At 41.0% G+C, this 21,063-nt stretch overlaps 1 protein-coding gene across 6 annotated transcripts in view; it reads right to left on the bottom strand.

Moving 5' to 3' along the window:
• MOB2 (MOB kinase activator 2) overlaps positions 1–21,063 on the bottom strand; it is a 116,438-nt gene that overhangs the window by 49,717 nt on the left and 45,658 nt on the right. The window contains exon 1 of one of the 6 annotated variants that reach the window (XM_055813816.1): positions 20,405–20,442. The exons of 3 other annotated variants lie outside the window; for them this stretch is intronic. In XM_055813816.1, the coding sequence (XP_055669791.1) occupies positions 20,405–20,427 (23 nt within the window). In that variant the 5' untranslated portion in view covers positions 20,428–20,442. Of the gene's footprint in view, positions 1–9,431; positions 9,452–9,518; positions 9,629–20,404; positions 20,443–21,063 lie in introns of those variants that run through there. 2 more of the 6 variants (XM_055813814.1, XM_055813819.1) reach the window with 2 other exon arrangements.

Genomic DNA, 21,063 nt, shown 5'->3' with positions numbered 1-21,063 from the left:
TTCTTATAAAGGCTCTCCCACGTACAGACTGGGCAGGAAAAAGGTGGAGTTTGGCAACATGGAGATCTGTTCTTCAAGTGCAGACCAGTAATTATTCTAAGGTAAGCGACAGGATGGCTGGGCTTACTAATGTTTACTCACCCTGGTGCTGCTGCTTTCAAATGTATTTATATTTCATGCAGACTTAACCATAAATGTAAAAATTGCTTATTTTTACCCAAGTTTTTGGTTGGTTAGACCCTCGCACAGACTTTACTTTACCTTTACATACAAAGTCAACAAACTCAAAGAAATACGCCTTTTTAAATACCTGTGCAAGTTAATTAGCTCTTAAGGTCCTTATAAAGTGGCTAGACGTTTTTATCCCTATTTTATAAACGAGGCTATACTGTTTTAAGTGCAGAATATGACTCCCCAGAGCACACACAAAGTTCTACCCCTCCACTTCAGAAACCGTAAGCTAGAAACAATATTGTCTTTAGCTCGGGGGAGGGTGGGGGGTGGGAATCATTAGGACAGAAAAGTATCTAGGTTTGCTAGGAATGTCAGTCAATTGATAACCATAAATCGTATGTCCGGAGGAACACATCATCTTGTTGGTTGTATGTATTCCAAGAACGTATATTAAAAACTAGTAAAAAGGAAAGAATCGGCATGAACAGAAGGAAGGCTCTCCACTGGAAAAAAAATCCTGAGATGCTGGTTTGAAACTACCTGTGTATGAGCTACCCCCAAAAAATCCTAAAATGACTTGACTGCATCACACACTAAGTTTGGTATGTTATCCACAGAAAGCAACTAATATCCAAACTGCTTAGTACTAGAGCGCCAAACTGGGTGGGAGTCAAACTCTCTCAAAAACCATATTCCAGCCCCTGAGAAATCAAACTAGTTATTCAGGAACTGAAAGAAATGAGATTTTTTGCAGGTTTATTCCATCTTTTCACTAAAATACTTTAATTTGTACTTGTCAAGGTCCGACTGAACAGCCTTTTAGAGCTGGAAATTATTTTTTATAATCTTAAATACAGCAAGAGTCCCCAGTATATCACAAAACACAGTATTTAACCCCATAAAAAACATTTAAATATGTAGTCAACTTAGTTCCTCCTCAGAGTGTTCTATGAGCCATCAGTCATTACAAAAAAATCCCCTAACAAGCTCCATGACATCAAATTATAATGAAAAGATTGTTAAATTCCCCTCAGAAAACTGCCGTGTTACTGCATCAAGAATATACTTGTAATTAAAACTGACTGGGAAAGCAAAGACTTGTCTTTAAGAATAGCTTCAACACCTTTGAGCAAAGCAGCTGCACGACTGCCATGCAATAGAGCTCCCAAGCCACTAAAACCTGACATACATGTAAAGTCAGCATGGTGCTGTCCGTTAGGATCTTTCCTGCCAATGCACGATGCTTCGTTATCTTTAGCATCCATTGGCATTGCTGATGTTCTCTCCCCCACAGAGTAAGTTAAAGAACTCACATTTTCGTTTAGCTGAGGTAGCAGTACTGAGCAAAATGATGGTTCATCCTGCATCATTGGCAGGGTAGAGCTTTGGGAATGGAAGATTAAAAAAAAAAAAATCATTAACAGGTCTTTGCTTTATTTTTTCCTTCTTAGTTGTAGAGAGGACCATAACCAAGAGTCCCCTCAATACAGGTATGAGGAAAGAAACCTCAATTTACGTCATCATCATTGTAGGTATGGTCTGACAGCAGGTAAGGGAAGAAAACAAGTTCCCATTCTATTCTAACAGAAAGCTTGAATTCACTGAAAAAAAGCTTTTAAAATGGCTATATTTAATACATTTGTTCATTATGCTTTTACAGGAATATCCCATTAAAAATCTCTAATCCTCAGAGTATCTTAGCAGGAAGAAACAGAAATAATCTGTCCATTGCACGTCAAGCTACCGATTCTGTAATTCACAGTAACCAGTATAAAAGTTTACAGTTCGTTTACTGCCCCTAATTATTATTAATGAGCTATAAACTGAGATGTTAATAGTTCTGGCATACAACAGATAAATTATATGGCTACTTTTAGTGGGCACTGCTTACCCTGCATATATACTAGCTTCATTATAAAGTAAGCCCTGACTACACTACATATTCCACAAAGCACTTGGATGGAGGGAGGTGGCATAGAAGGTGCCAAAAAAAAAAAAAAAAAAAAAAAGTGAAGTGCCTGAAGTGTTTTGTTGTTCCCTGTTCTGGCCCCAGGTTGTTATTGGAACAACATCTTTGTAATACTCAAATCCCAATATGAGCATTTATCACTGCCTGAGATTCTGTGTAAGAGCAAGGACAACAGTTTTCTTGAATGTGTAGCACAACATTGTTTTAGATCAAGAGGTAAGATATTTCCAGTAAGTATATACACTATGGGGGAGGGGGGGGGGAAGAGGGAGAGAAGAATACACACACACACACAAGACCTGCAGCAGCACGTTCTGGAGTTCTGAATTAAATCTTTGCTTCTGGCAGAGACTAATAAAATATTTGTAAAGAGTTACTGTTAGCTGCACAAGCTATGAGAATGAGCATATATTCCTATAGGTTATTCTTTGATTTAAAAATCTCCTACCCTTTGGCAATAAACTGATCAGGCTAGCTTTAAGAGTACGCATTGAAATGAGCATCCTTCTATGTCACAGCTGGAGATTTTTGTTTCTTAACCACTTTTTCACATAAAAAGACAATACAGATTTTTCCAGCTAAAATAACATCTGGCATAAAGTAGTACAGTACTACAAAATTATTCTACACTACATGCTGCACTGATCTGAAGAACTAGCTGATCAAGAGGTTACCCCCACCCACCCAAAAAGAGATTATATTTAATGTAAATTCTTGTTTTCTGCAAGTCTTCTGCAGCATTCACCATGAGGGCGGCCCAGTTCCAAATCCATATTTGGGAACGGCTCTATTAATATAACAACAATGACTCACACTGCAAGTTCTAATGAAATCGTCTGTTTAGAAGTGTTATGTTCATAATACTTTCCCCATATAAGGCTTACAGTTTAAACCTTTATGCATACATCATTAATGAATATAAAAATGCGTAAACTCCTTTTGAATGCTCGCATATGCAAGAAAAAAAAATCCCAGAGAAAACACATTTGAGATCATAAATCTTGTGTTGCAGGACCAGTGCCACCAGAACAGTCGGGCTGAACAGAGGACAACAGTTACAAAAACAATGCCCACAGCCGCTATAAAAGTAACTCCATTCTTGAAAGTGAAGATTAACTCAAAAGATTCAGAATTACAGTTCTGGAAGTTGTTCAGTATTTTGCACCGTACTTCCATTTCCCTCTACTTGGCAACCATACTGTCACTTTCTCACGTAAGATGGACAGTAGCAGGACTGCCCAGGATACATAACTAACACCAAAATGCGGTGGGATTGCTGCAAGTGGCAAGTTATCACCAGACGGTGACAGCGAGACCACCATCAGCCCTGCTGCTGCTTTCCAGCATTCACCACCTCTCTCCTGCAGCTTTGGATGGCTCCATACCCTCGCAGCATTCCGCCAGCAGCAGGGAAAAGGGGTCCACAACCCGTGCCAGGGACCCGCCGAGGCGCAGGGACGCAGCAGCCGTCAGGAACAGCCAGCAGCCCCTCCTGGTCCCCCCGCTTGCCGCGTGCGGGAAGAGGTGCTGGGCTGAAATCCTGTCCCCATCGTTGGCTGTGTCACCAGGCAGTAATGCGAGGGTAAATACGGGATGCAGGGGAGCGGTGTGGGAGATCTGTGGGGAAGTCTTTCATATAGGAAACCTGTGCTGCTTGTGCGTGACAACGTTGCCACGTTTGGGCTGTCCTCGGAGCAGGCAGAAGGTCCCCAGATTGCGGTCTACATCCACACACTGCAGTAGCCCTCCCCTTACAAAACAAGGGGCATTGTAATGACACTCGAGGAGCCACCTCACACTGGCTGAAGCGGACTGAAAGGAAACCAGTCAGCTTCAGCAGGCAGAGGAGCAAACCCATAACCAAGCCACACCTGAGCACAGCCGGCGGCAGCTGAGCAAGCGCCAGGATCACCTGGAGTCAGGCAGAGTTCGCTCAGCAGCGCTGGCCCGGCACTCAGCTTACGTTTTTTGACACCATAAAGCATTCTAAAGAAGACTCTGCAAAAAATGGATTCCCAATCCAACAAAAACTGAAGTGGATAATCTATATTTTTGGCCTTAATCTGATAAATCTGGGCTGTGCTTTCCAAGGATAACAGTCTGTACTGCTACCCTTAGATTTTCCCTTTTTTCATGACAAACTGTGGTGATTTGGGAGGACTGTAAAGCAGTTCAAGCAGCTGCTTCTCCTCAGATAAGATATTTGGGTGTTCGCAGTACTTATGTCTGCCAGAGGAGCTATTTCAATGGGCTTTCATGAGCTGTTTAATGCTATTTTTCCTGTAGTTGCAACGATACTGAATAAAAAAAAAAAGCCTTCTGAAGCAGCTTATTATGCTCTTTCCGATTTCTGCTTTTTTGGGCAAAACAAACATAAGACACTACTTTTTCTCCTTGGCTTGCTTTGCGTCAGCAGAAGACGGAAACACAAAAGAAAAATAATTTATTTTTCAATTTCAGTGCTTGGCTCAAGATCCAGTCATTAGTTTAAAGCAGCGACTTGGAGCAGAGGAAACAGATCTTGGGGCCAGCAATATTTTATCAGTCAGCTGAACGTCCATTAATCTTTAAGATATTCTTAAGTATTTTGTCCCTGTCCAACTTGAATTTGTTTCAAGGGATCGGTTACTTCTGCCTTTGATTATATATAATCACTTTCATGTACACATAGTCCTGAAATGAATGCAGGAAAAAAAAGTCTCCATGCAGAGCAGAACTCAAAGAGCATTTTCAGAAGGGCCCAGGGCAGCACTGGGAAGGGAGATGTCAAACTGCTTGAATTCTCAGCTGGAACACCAACAACACAAGCTTAACACAAACTTTTCAAAATTTGAGCAAGTGCCCCGAGCAGCGAGCTGCAAACCCTGCATGCTCAAAGCTCTCACCCCTGCCAGACTTCTGCACACGTGACGCAGCCACGCTCCGGTGGCCCTTAGCGTCCCAGGAAAACATGCCACAGCAACTGTTAAGCAGTGCAGAATCACACACAGTAATGATGAGAAGGTAAAACTGATTTGATTAACATTTAAACATTTTACTTTGTGCTACATATTTGTTTCAACAAATAAGCTCTTGTTGATGCTGTTCAGTTTCCATCCCCCTGCGTTTGGGACGGCCACTATGCAGGAGTTGCAGAGACCATTGCTTAGTTTTAAACAGTGATCTTCAAGACAGTTGTTGAGTTTCTAAACATGCACTGATTTAGAAAATATTGTAGACCAAGCACACACTGCATGGCCTTGTCAAAACTGCAGTGCTAAGCAGAAGAGAATGATGAGGCACCATACGGGCTCACTGACCAGGGCCATCCGAAATCCCAATTTGGGTGCAGTTTTACCTAGCAGACTGTTTATCAGTATATCCTATGGTATCTGAAGCAAGGTCAGCAAGTTGCCAGCTGTCCAAAGGAGCTCTTCAGCTCTATAACTGCACAATCTACTTAACACTGCAGCAAAGCTTTCCTACAGTGGGCATGGCCATCGTGAAGGCAAAACAGCATGGGCACGGGTCCGTTTGCGCTACTACAGAGGTTACAGGAGTCTGTAAGCCTGTATACTATGATTCTAAAAGGCACAGGAAGCTTAGACCACACCACCAAAGTTCAAGCTGCGTATTTGTTTTGGGTGTGTTTGAGGTCACATCTTGCGAAATGCACGCTTGGATTTACACCCTTCCTTGAACTTAAGTCATCAGGAGAAAAAGAGGAAATAGATGTGTAATAAACAGTATTTGTTATCTGACACCTTACCAGTATGCAAAGACTTATACTAACAGTAATTCCAAATACTAAAGGGACATGGGAAGACAAAAAAAAAAAAAAAAAAAAAAGCATTTGCAAAGAAGAAAAAAAAAGTGATGCTAAAATTATTGCAGTGCCAGTGCATTTTTCACCATCAATAAACAAAGCACCAACTGAATAAAGGGATCTCCCCCAAGTTAAGATGACCTTCGAAACAGATCATTGCTAAAAAGAAACTCTGCAATGCAAGGACATATAATCAGCACACTGCAGGTTAGCATATAACAGCAAAGCTGACTTAATGTTGTCAAAGAGATGCTGGCAAGATTTCTACCTCAGGCTCAGCAAGTTAAGGGAGGTCTCCTAACTCAGTGTCCTCCGATGAATCTCAGCACCAAATACCCGTCTCCGCTAACGTGTAATCATTACCCGCTTCAGAAAGCAAGAACAAACATGCCCACATCCAGGAAGACCCACTCAAAGAAAACCTATAAATCACAGTTTCCAAGTGAACTTTTGGATTTCAGTTGCTCCCAGTTTATATGTGTACAGTTCTTACATAGTGTAGCTGTGGCACAACAGAACAGGCAAAAGTCCAAGCAGGGGGAGCTTCTTACCGGTATTGGGTTTGAAAATGTTTTCCAGTATCTTAGCTCCCCTTGCAGTCTTCCCCTTTATGAGTTTCCAAGTGTAGTCAGAGCCTGACCAGATCATACACAACAAAAAAACCAATTATTGTGATGACTCTTGCTACAGTTCCTTGTTGACAAGCAAAATGAAAAGCAAGAATCAAGCTTTTCTGGACCAAATACCTGCAGTTTCGGGGAGTACCTTATGAAACCAGAGACAGAACTATTAAAAGGAAAAGTGAGCATCTTTATGCAAAAGATGTAAGAGTCTTCACGTAACCCCTGTATCCTAGAGACTGGGCTTCTCCAATCACCCTTTTTGGTTGCCTCATCCAAGATATCAGCATCACCTGCAACAAAAACACCATCTAGAGCTTGATAAAATCAATCTGTGAGAACATAATGAGGTAGGCATGGTTTATTTACTTTTTAAGAACATCTGGATACAGTACCTAAGGAGAAGTTACACTTTCATTTCAAAAATTGAGGGTTCAAACAGAGTTCTTGTTCTCCCTCATGAACACTTAAGTTACACCCCCTAAAGTGAACTTACTGCAAGTTCAGTAGCTCCAGTGCACAAAATAAGATTCAATACAGAAGGAAGGTGCAAACAAAGTGACCTTTGACGTAAAGAGTTCCCTGCTGTTGCTCTTGATGCACAACAACTAAGCTTTAATACTATTAAACATTTAGCATAACACCACCTTGTCTGATTGGGAGTATACTCAGAAACTTTACCACCATACTCTGCAATTCCATCTCTGAACATGCTGATGAGTTTGAGGTACTCACGTTTGGCTGTACAAACCACCCAGGTCCCCCCCGCCCTTTTTTCCTTTAATCAGAGAAGCACACAGTTTTCATGCACTAGGCTGTGAAGAGTAATCCCATGGTGGCTATGGCCCTGTCATGTGCAGGTACCTGCCGCAGCAGCATTTGTCTTTGCCCTACAACATTCCACCCCAACGAGCTCCCCTCTCCTGAAGTGACCTGCGCAACAGGGAGCCGCTCCACCTGGCAAGTGGAACACGCTGTCCCAAACAAAAATCCCTAAAGATCAAAACAAGCCTTTCTGCTGACATGCCAAAAGTTTAGGCTAAACAGGAAAACATACTTGAAGCTCTTTTTCCATTGCCTTGCATTATTAAACCATCTAGGCAAGAGATAAACATAAAAGGAATTTCTTTAATTAGATAAATTCACTCCTCGGCATCTGTTGTTTAATAGAGCGAAGCACATCAGCATGTTAGAATCAGATAATATTGGAGTCTCCCACAAACTCACAGTTGAAGCTTCTTCTTCATGCAAGCAATTGGGTGCCGCTGGTTTTAATCACTGTAATACAACACTTCCAGTTAAATGCTTGCCGTAAAATGTCATGCCAGGTATGCACTGGGCCACAACAAGTGAAATTCCTTAAAATGATTATGCAGCATCTTGCAAGTTAGAACAAGGCAGAACAGATGCACAGGGTGATCTTGCACAACTTATTTCCCTGAAGTTCTATACCATGTATTCATTTTTAATAAACCTCAAATCAATTAAAGATTGTGCTTCCCATAACTAAAACCTAAACGATTCCTTTAGCATAAGCAGTATCTATTACATTTTACATTTCAACATCAATGGGCTCTCTAAATTAAAACAATCTCTCGAAGGGTTAAGAAACCTCTGCAAAAAAAACAAGTTAATGCTAATATACTCTTAACCTCTATCTGGTACAAACTAAATCCCGTCGAGTGACAAACTCATCTTACAGCTTAAAACCAAATACTCTAAGATAGTAACTTTCAATTATGTTTGATTTTGTAAGCAGTCAGATAATGGCATTTTTATTACAGTTATTTAAATAGTTAAGGATAAGCCAGGAAGATGTTAGCATCCATGCAAAGGACCCTTCTACGTGGCATTGTGCAAGCCAGGGCAGGCAAAAAGCAGTGCAGACCAGCTGAACAACACTGCCGAAGTTTCTCCTGTCTGATCTGCTTGTGCTGCCATCTGCCATCCGAGCGCACAGCGGACCGTGAGTTTCAAGCAACTGGGCAGTGTTGGGCTGGTCTGCACACCTGTACTCCGAAATACATCTGGGCTTTGCAGGAACGCAGCACTAAGCCGACCGCACCGTGAAGCACTATCACAATGCTTACTCATTACAGAAGGTTAAAAGTAGCAGCAGCAAAGCAGAACGACACTCCAAGGCTAACAACTTTCTTCATTTGTCAAGTCACCTGCCAGGTACTAATGAACAGTTGACACGACACCACGGATGTACAGGTCTTCTTCAGTCAGGTATGCTGTGCTGAGAAACAAACCTTACACATCGTATGAAGGCATGCGATAATCTGCCTTAGTAAAAATTAAATGCAATTATTAAAAAAATACTTTCACCTGAAAATTGTCTATTTTCAATTATTACAAAAAGATTCCTTAAACAAGGAATATCTAGTTGGTTATCTTCTTTCCAGTAATGGTATATTCTCTGTTACTGAGAGGATTTAGGGACAGAGGGGGGGAAAATAAATCAGTACAGTAACTCAGAGTGGTTTTAGGCACTTGAAACTACTTAGACTGAATAAATTTAAAGTAATTTGTATTCCTCTCAGGGAGCATCACATTTAATGATTGCAGCTCTTGCTCATATCAAAAGCCAGCCTGCTTGCTGGCAAATGCTTAAAATAATGACCACAGCCATCTCTTCGGGAATCACACCGTTCCTAATGCTTTGGTGGTTTTACTGAACAGATCCACCTTACTTCAACACACAGACAACTCTTAACTTGTCCCCACCAAATGCACATGCTTTAGAAGTAAATCTAATAAAAAAAAAAATCAGTAAAAAGCAAGCTAAATAAGCTGCATATTTTACATGCTGTGATCCTCTGCTCTTTCAGACAAAAGACTTGGTCATTATTTCACATACCCCATCACTAGGAAGAAAACCAAAGGCTTCCGTTTTCATGTGGTTTTAACGATGAAGATTCAAAAGAGGATGCAGGCTCTTTCTTACCCATTCAGCGTGTATGAACCATTCCTCTTGAGTCTCATACTTGCAGATAAGAATCTTAGGAAAAAATCCAGAATGAGGTGGTTTGTCCTCTGCTAGACCAGAATACAGGCACCTGTTTGGTGGTTGCGCTTTTTGTTCACCAGGGGATCTCTTTCCTGTTTCTCTGAGTCATCAGAGAGGAACAATGTGAAACCGCCACCAGAGCCACTTAGCAGGAAGCCCAGAGGAAACTGCCTGCAGCCAAGCAAGAGTCTCGAGGTGTAAAATCTCCCCACCACACCTCCGACAATATCTCGGAGCCCACCACGGAAAAGCAGCAAAAATTCATGGAGAAGCGGTTTTTACAAAACACCTTCACCGCTCCCTGAGTGCGCAAGAATAAATGCTGTTAGAAAGCTGTGTTTTACTGGTGAGCTGCTGCTTCCCAGGCTGAAAGCAGCTTCGGATCTATTCCTCTCTTCTCACGAGCCCGCTGCAACTATCGCTCAAGTATCCAGCACTACCGTCAGAGCACAAAGCAGCTAAACAAGATGCCCTAAATAACAAACATTCAGACTTTTCCGTGGTTTTTCTCCCCCTAATATCAAGTTGGAAACTACACATGCGGAAAGGGACACGCAATTAGTGGTTAGAAGGTTCATCTTCCTTCTTGAAAGTTAAAAGACAGGCAGATGTGAAGTCACGCTCAAATGCAGCAGAGAAAAATATCCTCTAGCAGCCCAGTCTCGGGCAGGCTGCCCTGCATAAATCACACCATCGCACTGTCTCCGATGCGGCTGTTTTCCTTCCTTTTCTGTTCACCCTACCCTTCCCCGAGAGCTGTGAACTAAACAGCTGCACTGTTGAACATCTGGACCAGAGGAGTGAATCTACCATGCAAAGCAAAAATTACACCAGATAATTGCTGATCATTTACTGTCTGTGTGCAAATCGGCACTGACTCAAGTAATAAATCACGTGAAAAACATTTTTAACAATGAATGTTGAAAGGACTGTCACTTGTGGCCTAGGTGAAACTGCTCTAGCATAATGGGAAAACTGCACACTAGCCAAATAGAAACATTCAATATTCACTACCTACACAGAAGAAAGCAATGGGTAGGGTCCCACAGTACTCTGGCCCGAGTACAACATTATTCTGTATTTTAATGGCCCAAATCTCACACTGTCAAATGACAATGTTTGTTAAGCTGAATTTTTATCTTTAACCCATCTTCGCGTTGTTCTTTCAAATTTGTCATCTGAAAATTTAAGTTACAGAAAAACAGCCTAAAAAAAAAAAAAAAAAACCTGCTTGATTTCTTTCTAGGTGCCCAACATTACACAGTTAGGTGTAGTCAGGCATACTTGTATAGGGACTGATTAGATCACAAATATTGAGAGAAAAAAAGGGTTACAATGAACTACAGGCTGAAGAAATCAACTATGTCGTACTGTTGATAAAAGGCAGCAAGACTGACCTGTACAAATATGCTGCGTCTGCAAGACAGAAAGCAATTCCCAGCATCTATCGGGCCTAAACTGGAGTATCGTGCCCATCCCCCAGCACCCTAGTTGAGGACAAACGCATAATTAGCTGGAGAGAGCACCCAGAGAGCACCAAGAATATTATTAATCTCACAGATGAGAAAGCAGAGAGCAAAACAAGGGAACACCTTCCAAGAATGCAGAACACTGCTGTAAAGAGAAAGGAAACAAAATGTTCTTCCTGCTCTATCCATCACAAAGGGACTTGAGCTAAGCAAGAAACAAACCATGTTAATATTAGATTTTTTTTGGTAGAGGGGTTTTTTGGGGTTGGTTTTTTTTTTTGTCATTGGTGGTGTGTGGGTTTTTTTCTTTTAAGTATAGAAATAGATTACAAAGTCTCCATTATTGTAGGCCTTTGCAATGATCTTGCTCCAGAGCTGACTAGGTGACCTCTCCAGGTGTCTCTCATCCCTAGCTTTCTATGGTTTGCTCCCACTGCTAGCCAGAAGAAAGAACAGAAATTGTGCAGTGTAACCACATGAGGCAAACCAGCTCAACCCAAACCAGATTACAGCATGCTTTCCCTTTCCTCAAAGTTAGTTATACTGGCCAGGGCTGCACACAGGTCCAATACAATACCACCACAGTGGTAGCAGCACTCTGCTTTTATCACACACATCATGGGGAAGAATTATACCATGTGTTCTTCTCAACCATCAACTTTGCAAAGATCCCACCAACACGCCTGGCTGGCACCAGGGTCCGATTCTTCCAATTGCTCTGGTCAGGCCCCGCTGTCCCCAGGAGGGAGTGCAGAGTCACTACGGCCACCAAAGAGCTAGAAGTGAGGTCCCTGCGGGCAGCTACCTACCAGTCCTGCATAAAGCAAAAACACATTCTTGGAAGCTTATCAAAGAAACCCAGGATGATTCATTTGGTTAATAACTTGGAGAAGAAAAAATAGTTAAAGCTAATAAATCACTGCTATGTAAAGATCACTTCTAAATGCTCTGCAACCCCAGAATCGAACAAACACTTGAATTCAAGTTTTCTTCTTAGAAGCCAAGATTTCTGGAGAGGTGGTCTTAAACCCAGGCTCAGAGTAAATCTGGCATGTCTTCAGTTTTAAGTGAAATAAATCATGCCCCACTGAAAAGATGCACCTGACAGTTTAATTAAAGCATATATGACACTGCAGTTACGGGGTGTCCACTAATTTGCCTTGGAAGTGTGCCAGCAATATGAAACAAGAGCTATTGGGAGGTGGTGTCTGATGACTATTACTTAATAGCAATTGACTACTGTTGGAAGCTGAAGAATCACAATTTTTGTAATTAACAAAAAAAGCAGACCTTCCCACAGCTTTTTTTAAGCTCCCTTCTGGATGCAAAATTTAAGCAATATACCCATGGATTTTCAGAGCCTTTTGTTTTGACTGGCTACCTAATCTCTTAAAAATAAGTTTCAGCATGATGTTGCTGCAAGCAGCTGCTGTTTTTTCCAAACTGCTTCTCTGAAAGACACCAATGCTTTTTTTCTTTCTCACCCCTCCATGCTCTGTCAAGGATTACAGCAGCACAAGGGTATGTGTTCTTTAACATCTCCATCTGAAAACTATTATAGGAAACCAGCAACTAAATATAAACTGTCCAATCGGAGCCGGAGCCAGCCACATTGATGCTGGGATCCCAAAATGCTATCATGGACAAAAGAACTTACCACAGAAACACAGCTAAAGCCTACTTGCCAACACGACTGCTTCAGAAACAATGAATTCCTGCTTCAGAGAGGTCGTCTGGAGAAATGTATTTCGTTAATAAAGATTAAAAAAAAACCTTTATTTTTAGTCAACATGAAAATAAAGACAAACTTGCTGAAGTAGGCAACAATGATGAGGCAATATGCTACACACATTATCTCCTACACTATTTTCAAGTAGCTGCACCTAAAGAAAACCTTTTCTCCTCTCCCTACACATACACATTCCAGAGAGCATACACAAGCTGAATCATCATTACTGCGGTGAAAACACATGGGAGGAGGGAAAACATCTTTACGTCCCCTTAAGATTCCTTCTGACAAATAAAGCATTCTTACAGCCCACTTCTCTTTTATTCCCTTCCCTAAGCAGAATCCATAAACTTTAGCATGGATTATTTGTTCCCAGGCTAAACATTCATCCAATTACTGCTCTGCTTCTGAGGGGAATTTCAACAAGACCATTTGGCCCAGTTATTCTGGACGTTAGCTTCAAGTACAGTTCTTTAGATAACAGAAATTAGTATGGATGATTTACCATTTTAATCCGTCTCCCAGCCACTCTGTGCTTTGAAAACAGCATTAAAAGATCCCCGTTTCAATTACTATTAAAAAAAATAATCTCCATTTAATAAGGAAATGTACATGTTAAGTAAAAAGCTGGGTACAGAAGAGAATAGCTAGTCCTCTACTACTTGGAAAGACTTACAGTACACTCAGAGTTTAATTATTCATCCAGGGAGCTTTGCATATGAATGAAACATCTTTCTACATCTAAGAAGAAACACTCACTAGCAACCCCAGTCCTCCACATCTGGTCAGGAAAGAGAGGGGAGACAGTGTGCCCATATGTACCCTATTTTCCAGAGCCATGGCTTTTTCCAGGTGTTAGAAGTTACTTCTACAACATTTAGTATTATTTTACACATGTATCCTTGACCCATTCCCTCCAATGCCTTTGAAAGCTCCATTTGCATTTGTCCCACAACTGAAGAGAACAATTTGCTCCCTTTTCTCCTGGTAAATACCCACTAACCTAATGCTTAACCTTGTTTTCTACTGTCTTGCATCATAACTTGCACTTAAGGGCCAGCCAAGTTAATTCCCAAGATAATCAATGAAACAGTGAATTGTTACAAGAAACAAATTTGAGTCTACTTTTCTAGTCTGATTATGCACTTACAGCACTTTGTATTAGTTTGCACATCACACAGGGTATTAAATAGTAGGTCAGTCAGGTCCACTTCTACTTAACCACTTTGCTAATTCAGGCTTAATTTAAACACTGATATTGGGGAAACAAAGAGCTTACAGGTCAGTATCAATCGTTGCTGGATAGGGAACGAAAAAGTAAAGGAGAACAGGAAAACTGACTCTGAGACATAGCTGGAAATAAACGTTTTCCCCAAATGCTGCTAATTCATTCTGCACATGAAGACAGTGCTGCCTCAACTTCAGAGCTGAAGGGATTTTGTTGCCAAAGCTGTAAAGAAATCCATTTCAGTGGGGGTTTTGGCTTCATATTGAAAAGAAGAAAAAATCCTGTGTGGGGACACCACAACGGTCAATATACAAATGAAAGCCATACCACATTCCCTATATACAAACAGAAAGCCGTAACACATGAGAGGTCTTTAATTTGCTTTTGAAAAGATTATATTTTTTTACATTAATACAACAGCCAGTCCTGATTTAAGGCAAAGACGACAGCAGCACCAAAAGGGTTACTGCAAGCACTTCATAACAAGCAAAACAGGACAGCACTGGAGAAAGTTACTGAACTGAAATAACAGAAAAGCAATCCGCCTGGAAACGGAAAAGGGTGGGTGAGCAGTCTCTACCGGACAAGGGCAAAAGCCAGGGTTTATAAATTTAGAAAAAAATACACGCCCACACAAAGCTTCTCAAGTAAGAAGATGGGAGGGGGGAGAACCACACAAGGTTTTACAAGGCCTTTATATAAATTTTGCCTAATCATCCTTAATGGACATCTGCCCATGGCTTAGTACAGGAAAGACCAAGCTTTCAGTGTGTGCCAAACCGTCTGAAACACAAACCTCTGGCACACTGCCCACTTTGATCCCCCACTTTGGGCAGCTTCCTGGAGGTAGGTTTGGAGCAAATGAACACAGACAGATCACTCTTTGGAAGGGCTGTCTAAAAGAGTTAATGTCATGCGAGTTTGGTGTCAGACTTCACAGTGCTCAACTGCATTATTTTTAACTTACCTTAAATGATTTCTAGGTTTTTAAAATCAGAAGCAGCTAGAGAGAATTCAATAATTAGTTTCAGTGTTAAAGAGAGGTCCTTACACAGGGTTAACACAAGTACTGTGGCAAAATAATTTTTTAGCAAGGGGTGAAAGTGGCTCTCCTTGACGCAGATGGGCATTAAGACCAGCTATGTGGACAAACAGTTATTTATAGAACTGGCAAACTGCTGCAGAGCATGAAGACCCCCATTCAGATCAGCCCCCACAACCCTGTCCATCTCAAAGGAAGGCTCATAAAGTAGCATAATAAATAGTAAAAGAAGATTGATGTTCTTGGCAAGAGCAGCAGGCAGGTAATTCGGAGCAGGCACTGCCCCTTAGTCCACCAACAGGAAACAACTGCATGACTTACCGCAACGCCCCACCCGAGCAGTCCCAGCCGGTATAAAAGTCTCTGCTGCAAAATTTAGCTAATGATACAATCCAGGAGAAGTCTGGAAGTACCACAGAGGGAGAACAGGAGAGAAATTTCTGAGAAAGAGACTTTAGCTAAAATTAACTACACATGATCAGGCATGTGTGAATCCCTGAAGCCTATAAAGCAAGCAGAAAGAAAAAGAAGTTAAAGTTTTCTACTGCACAACTTGCCTCTCTCTTATTTAAGTTTAGCTAAGTGGTCTCACGCTAAGGTACTAAAAGCTGCAAGCAATTCTTCTACTAAAAAAAAAGTTTAAAACTAGATTGGTTTTGCTAATCATGAAACAGTACCCAGATTCCAATACAGAAAGCTGGCATTCCAAAAGTAAGAGTTTTATTACATAGAACCTTTAACAATAGAAAGGAAGGAAAAGTCTTTAGATAGTAAAAAAAAAAAAAGGTCTGTCATTTTGGTCAAATACAGAATGAATCATTAAAAACAAGAGGTACCAAGAAATACAATTGGATAATAAGGGTATAAATTTTGTAAGACATACTGCACGCTGTATGTAGGTTAGTGAGTACAACAGGTATGAAATATACAACAGCTATGTGCTCAGTCATCAAAATATTTCCAATTTGAAGTATCAGGCCCTCACCCTCAATCTCCTTTTAAATTTGATGATGAGCTTGCTCTTACACATCCGCGGCAGCATGCTCATAGAGTCATTCATCTCTTCCATTACTATCTTCGCCACTGCACAGGCAGACTGATGGGACTCTAGAATGCTCCCCTGGCACTAGAGGAAATTCCCTTGAGCCCCAAGTTCAGACTGCAGATGCAGATTCTTATTGCCAAATAATATAAATTTTATAAAATTATTTACTTAAGAAGTTTAACATTTACACCTGTAAAAGACAACAAATCTGGCAGCCACTAAGTTGTTCTTTTGCACTTCTTAATTCAGATGGGTCTGAAAGATCTGCGCAAAAATGCTTACTTGGGAAGGGAAATACTGATCCACTCTCTGCAATTCAGTATCTAGTAAAAATTAACAAATGAACATTTCTGCACCCATGGAATATAGCTGGCTTTGACCAAAGGAATTACGTGTGGGAAACAAAGCTTGTGAGCAGTGGGGGTAGCACACCAAAGAAAAAAAAACCAAAAACCTGTAAAGCCAAACACACATATTACAGGAAGACAAATATAATCAGAAGCTTTAAGCTAACCTATCAGTTGCTGAATGGTATGAAAACAAGAGGAAAATGGAGAATTGAACATTTCAGAATAAATTCTGATCATAAAAGTTATCATCCTGCATTTGTAGAGTCACTTATCAGACACACTTTATGTAATACACCCTGAGAGAGAATTGACTAGCTCAAAACAAAAACAATGCTGTTTTTGCAGATTATTCTGTACTTCTAAATTGATGCACATAATAAAACAGCTTCTCTGAAATTAAATGCAGAGTGAAAAATACCATGTGTGTCAAACACAAAGGCAGCAACATGAATTACTTGAACACTGGCTTTTTAGGTGACCCTAACAAAGCCTTGCCTAACTGGACTTCAGGGGCTGCTCACCTTTTTGCAAGACCCTAAATGTTCAACAAAAAAATGTTTTTGCAGACAAATCCCAGGCATAACCCTAGTCATCCATCCTTCAAAGGCAAGCAAGAGTACTTCACCCCAGCCAGAGTCTGGACATCCTATTTGAGGACATCAGAACACTAACAAACATTTATACAGCACATTTGGAAATTCTTACAGCACTCTGGAAGAAAGCCCTGAATCCCTGCAATCTGTGTCATCTCCGTGATTGTTACAGTCAGAGTGGAAAAACCCAGGAGGAAATGGCTATGAAGTGCAGCAGGTAAAGGAAACTGTTTTGAAACTGAATCAAAATCTCAGTGCTGCTTCTTTCTACGTTACCAGGGGTAAGACACACAGGGCACCATCTGTACTGTGCATTTTCATTATGTTAACTAAGGCACAGAGTGAATATGAAGAAAAACTCTCGCAAGGCTAGAATGCCGGACTGTCAGTATCAGATAGGTGGGAGCTATAAATGCTAGACTTCCTGACACTTAAACAGTTTAAGGCCAGGAATGAAGAACCTGCTACACCTACCAGTTTGGCTCATGTCTTCCACTCTGTATCTCCATTTCCTAAAGTGTAGAATGGCAGTAATGACACTTTGGGAAGCACTTGGATAGCCAGAAACTGAGAAGATAAAAGGTCTAAGGTCTTATGAGTTGAAGTGACTCATGTAAAGCCAAGCACCAGATGAAAGAATAACATAATTCAGAAGTCCTCAGCTCTCAATTCAAACCTCACCGCTTAGGCCACGTGCCTTTCAAAATACCTCTTACATGACAGAAGCTGAATTTCAGTTCTGAATAACTGCCCTTTGTTCTCTCTTCTGTGCACACACACTCACTTTCTCTAAAGATTTTTGTTGAACATTGAGCTCAGTTCCCAAGGCAATATTGTAGGCAAATCCTAATTACTAAATCCTTACTTTATATGCCACCATTGTCAAGTCAAAAGATTTTAAAAAATTGTACGCCCACCACTAAATTTCAACCGAACTTTGCACAGCTGCTGCCTCGCCACACTTCTGGTTTTAAAGACTTCCACTGAGTAGTTGTCCATCTAGCTTATGGAGTGGGAAAACCTACAATCCAAGGCAATCCCTAACTCCTCACGTAATGCATCCCCATCCCTATATGCAGTCTCACATCCTAAAAGTGATTAGCCTAGAAAGTGGATCTTAAATGCCTTCAGAAACATGGCAACATACTACTTCAGCAGCCAAGAGGTGATTGGGAAGAACAAAGCAATATAAACCTACTCTGGGAATGAAGCATTTTCTTCCTCGCAAAAGATGGAGTAACTCAATGTTAAAAGCAGAATTTCTAAGCTAACAACAGAATTTTTATCGCTTTGCTGTGCTTTTACCCAGAATAAGGACAAATTGAGAGGATGGCTAATCTTGCTGCACAGATCCAGGTTAAATGAGAGGACCAGTTTTTGGCTGAAAACTGAGTAAGTGAGAAGCGACTTTAATTTGGCAGTCAGTTTTTCAAATTAACAAAGTCACAAAACTTCATGTGACAGGTTAGACTTGCCTCAAAACCATCATGTTTTACAGGTGGTATCACCCGTCATTTGAAAGGCTCATGAGTTTCATCGAAGATTTTAAACAACATCAGTTTAGCCCCACACACCCCTTCTTATGTGTGTATGATGGGCAAATACTTTTTTTTTTTTTCCTTTGAGCACAACTAAGGGTACATCTCACATAGCCTATTCCTTCCCTACAATTCTCTCCAGCCAACGTATCCAGTTTACTCAATGCTGCACTTGTGTTAGGCTTCCCTTCTTCATAGATTCCACCTTTACTTCTTCCAGGATTTAGAAGGGATAGTAAGGCTACAATCATATATTTTAACCTGCGTAGCTGTATTTACCCGTACACTTCCACACACAGCTTCCTTCGCTGTGGCTGGGGAAACACAGGCACACCACAGAGGTGGGGAGCTTGTTTTCAAGAGGCCGGGTACTCGTGGAGCCATTCCTTCTAGACACAAACCTTTTTTATAGAATTTCAGCTTATGCACTGGGGATTTAACCTAAGTCTTGGATGAATAAAGCACACTGTTTACGGTCACAGAGTGGCTAGCTTGCATTTGTGATTCAGAAGAATGACTTCAAAACCCAATCATTAAACTCTCTCTAAACATCATTTTAGATTCCCGACAGAAGGGTGAAAGAGGGCAGAAGAAAGGCTTGCACAGCAAATTGTGAAGGGAGATTCTCCTTACATGCTATTCTGGAAAATCTATTACTTATCTAATGTATTATTACTATTGTTGTTATTTACTTACTTATTTAGCTGGATTTTTATCCAAGTTCATGTAATTTTGCTTACTGTTACTAAGCCACAGTAATAAAAGCAGCCTTGCCTACAGTGCCGAACAGGACACAAGCAAAACCTATACTGATTAGCATACAGTTTTCAAAGGTCAATTATCACATTAGCCAAGCCATTTAGGTCTCTGCAATGTGGAGTATTCTCTCATTTTAGACAGTAAAATGGGACAAAAATGGATTAGATTGCTTAGGGTCAAACAGTACAGCTGTTGCTGAGTAAGAGCTTAGGTTCTCCAGCAGCCTGAGTAGCTGGTAATGGGCCATTTTCACACTACGCCCTTGTCCAGCTGACACCATCTTCTGTCAGATGTTTAGAGACAGCAAGCAAGCTAATCTACCGAGATAAGTTAACATTCACTTATCTTATTTCTTTACCCTGGGGGGGAGGCGAAAGGGGAAAAAAAAACCCTACCAAACCCCCCCACTAGAGAAACAACAAAAAACCACCTTAAAGGACCGATCCACAAAAAAGCCTGGCTGTATCTTCACAGTCAGGTAAAAAGAGTAATCAGCACCTCTACCTGTCACATTTAGAAGCAAACCCAAAAAATACTAAGACACAGTACGGGTTGTCCTAAAACTGCTTCTGGTACAATAATTAAAACCTTAAAAAAGTATATCACCAGTGTAACTTTTAAGGGATATCACCAGTGTAACAAGTAAGCTGGTGTTCCCCTCCACCCCCGAATTTTAGCCACATGGTACATATCCAAGAAGATGTATGCTAAAGCAATTTTGGGCATGCAATGTCAAGCAACTCCAGTTTCAAAATGCAACAGCTAGACTGCAGGCCTTAAAGCAGCCTTGTTGCACGTACAGATTGTAACCACTCAGCCTCCGTAGGATACGTGAGCATTTTTACAATGGCATTTGCTCTGCTAGCCTAGACAAGCAAGCCAGGCAAAGAGGACTGCTGGGTTCAGCTCCAGGTGATGAAAGAAGGAAACCTCTAATAACTGGAAATCATTCTCCCTCCAGCAGAGCTGGCATTCCCTCCCCTACCTACCCAGCTTTCTCCCTACCTGTACTTTGCACCCACATCCACTCTATGATTGTATTTAACCTTTATACTGTACTTCACACCTACCCTTCAGGCTCCCGCGCCAGCATAGGATCCCTCAGTTTTTCAGGTGCCCATCTGACAACTGAAAGCGCCTGTGAAGAACAGTACAAAGCAAACTTCACCACGCACGGCTTCATCACCTTTGACCTGCCTTTCGCTCCAACCTGCAAGCCTCACCTCTTTGGTCCAGTTACTACAAATTTCTTAAGAAAAATATAAAACTTTGCAAAGGTTAGAAGAGCTCTCCATTTCCCATTAAATTCAGTCCCAGGGAGTCACCAGAACAGATTGCTGCATTCCCAGACCAGCTGTTTATGGTCATACTGAGCACATCAAACAAGCATCATGCTTTAACCCCTCACATTTACAAATCAACTTGCACACCAACAGCTGAAACCCTATTTCTTATTTTAAAACTCAGCTAGAACATCATTCAAAAAAATCACTCCTGTTCTATTTTTTCCTTCTGACAACTAATTCAATGAAAAATTATATTCTGTTGAGATACACCACTAGACTCTCCACATCCTAGTACAACAGTGGATTATCTGCTTGCTTTAGAAACAAAACACCTCACTACATTGCCATCAAATAAGATAAAGCTCAGCTCAGAGCAGTGAAAGCTGGAAACTGGTATTATTGTACTTTCACTATTAACCTTTAAAAACATACCCACTTGAAGT

The sequence above is a fragment of the Falco peregrinus genome, chromosome 9 (assembly GCF_023634155.1).
Source record: "Falco peregrinus isolate bFalPer1 chromosome 9, bFalPer1.pri, whole genome shotgun sequence".
NCBI lineage: Eukaryota > Metazoa > Chordata > Aves > Falconiformes > Falconidae > Falco > Falco peregrinus.
This window is presented reverse-complemented; position numbering and strand designations above follow the sequence as displayed.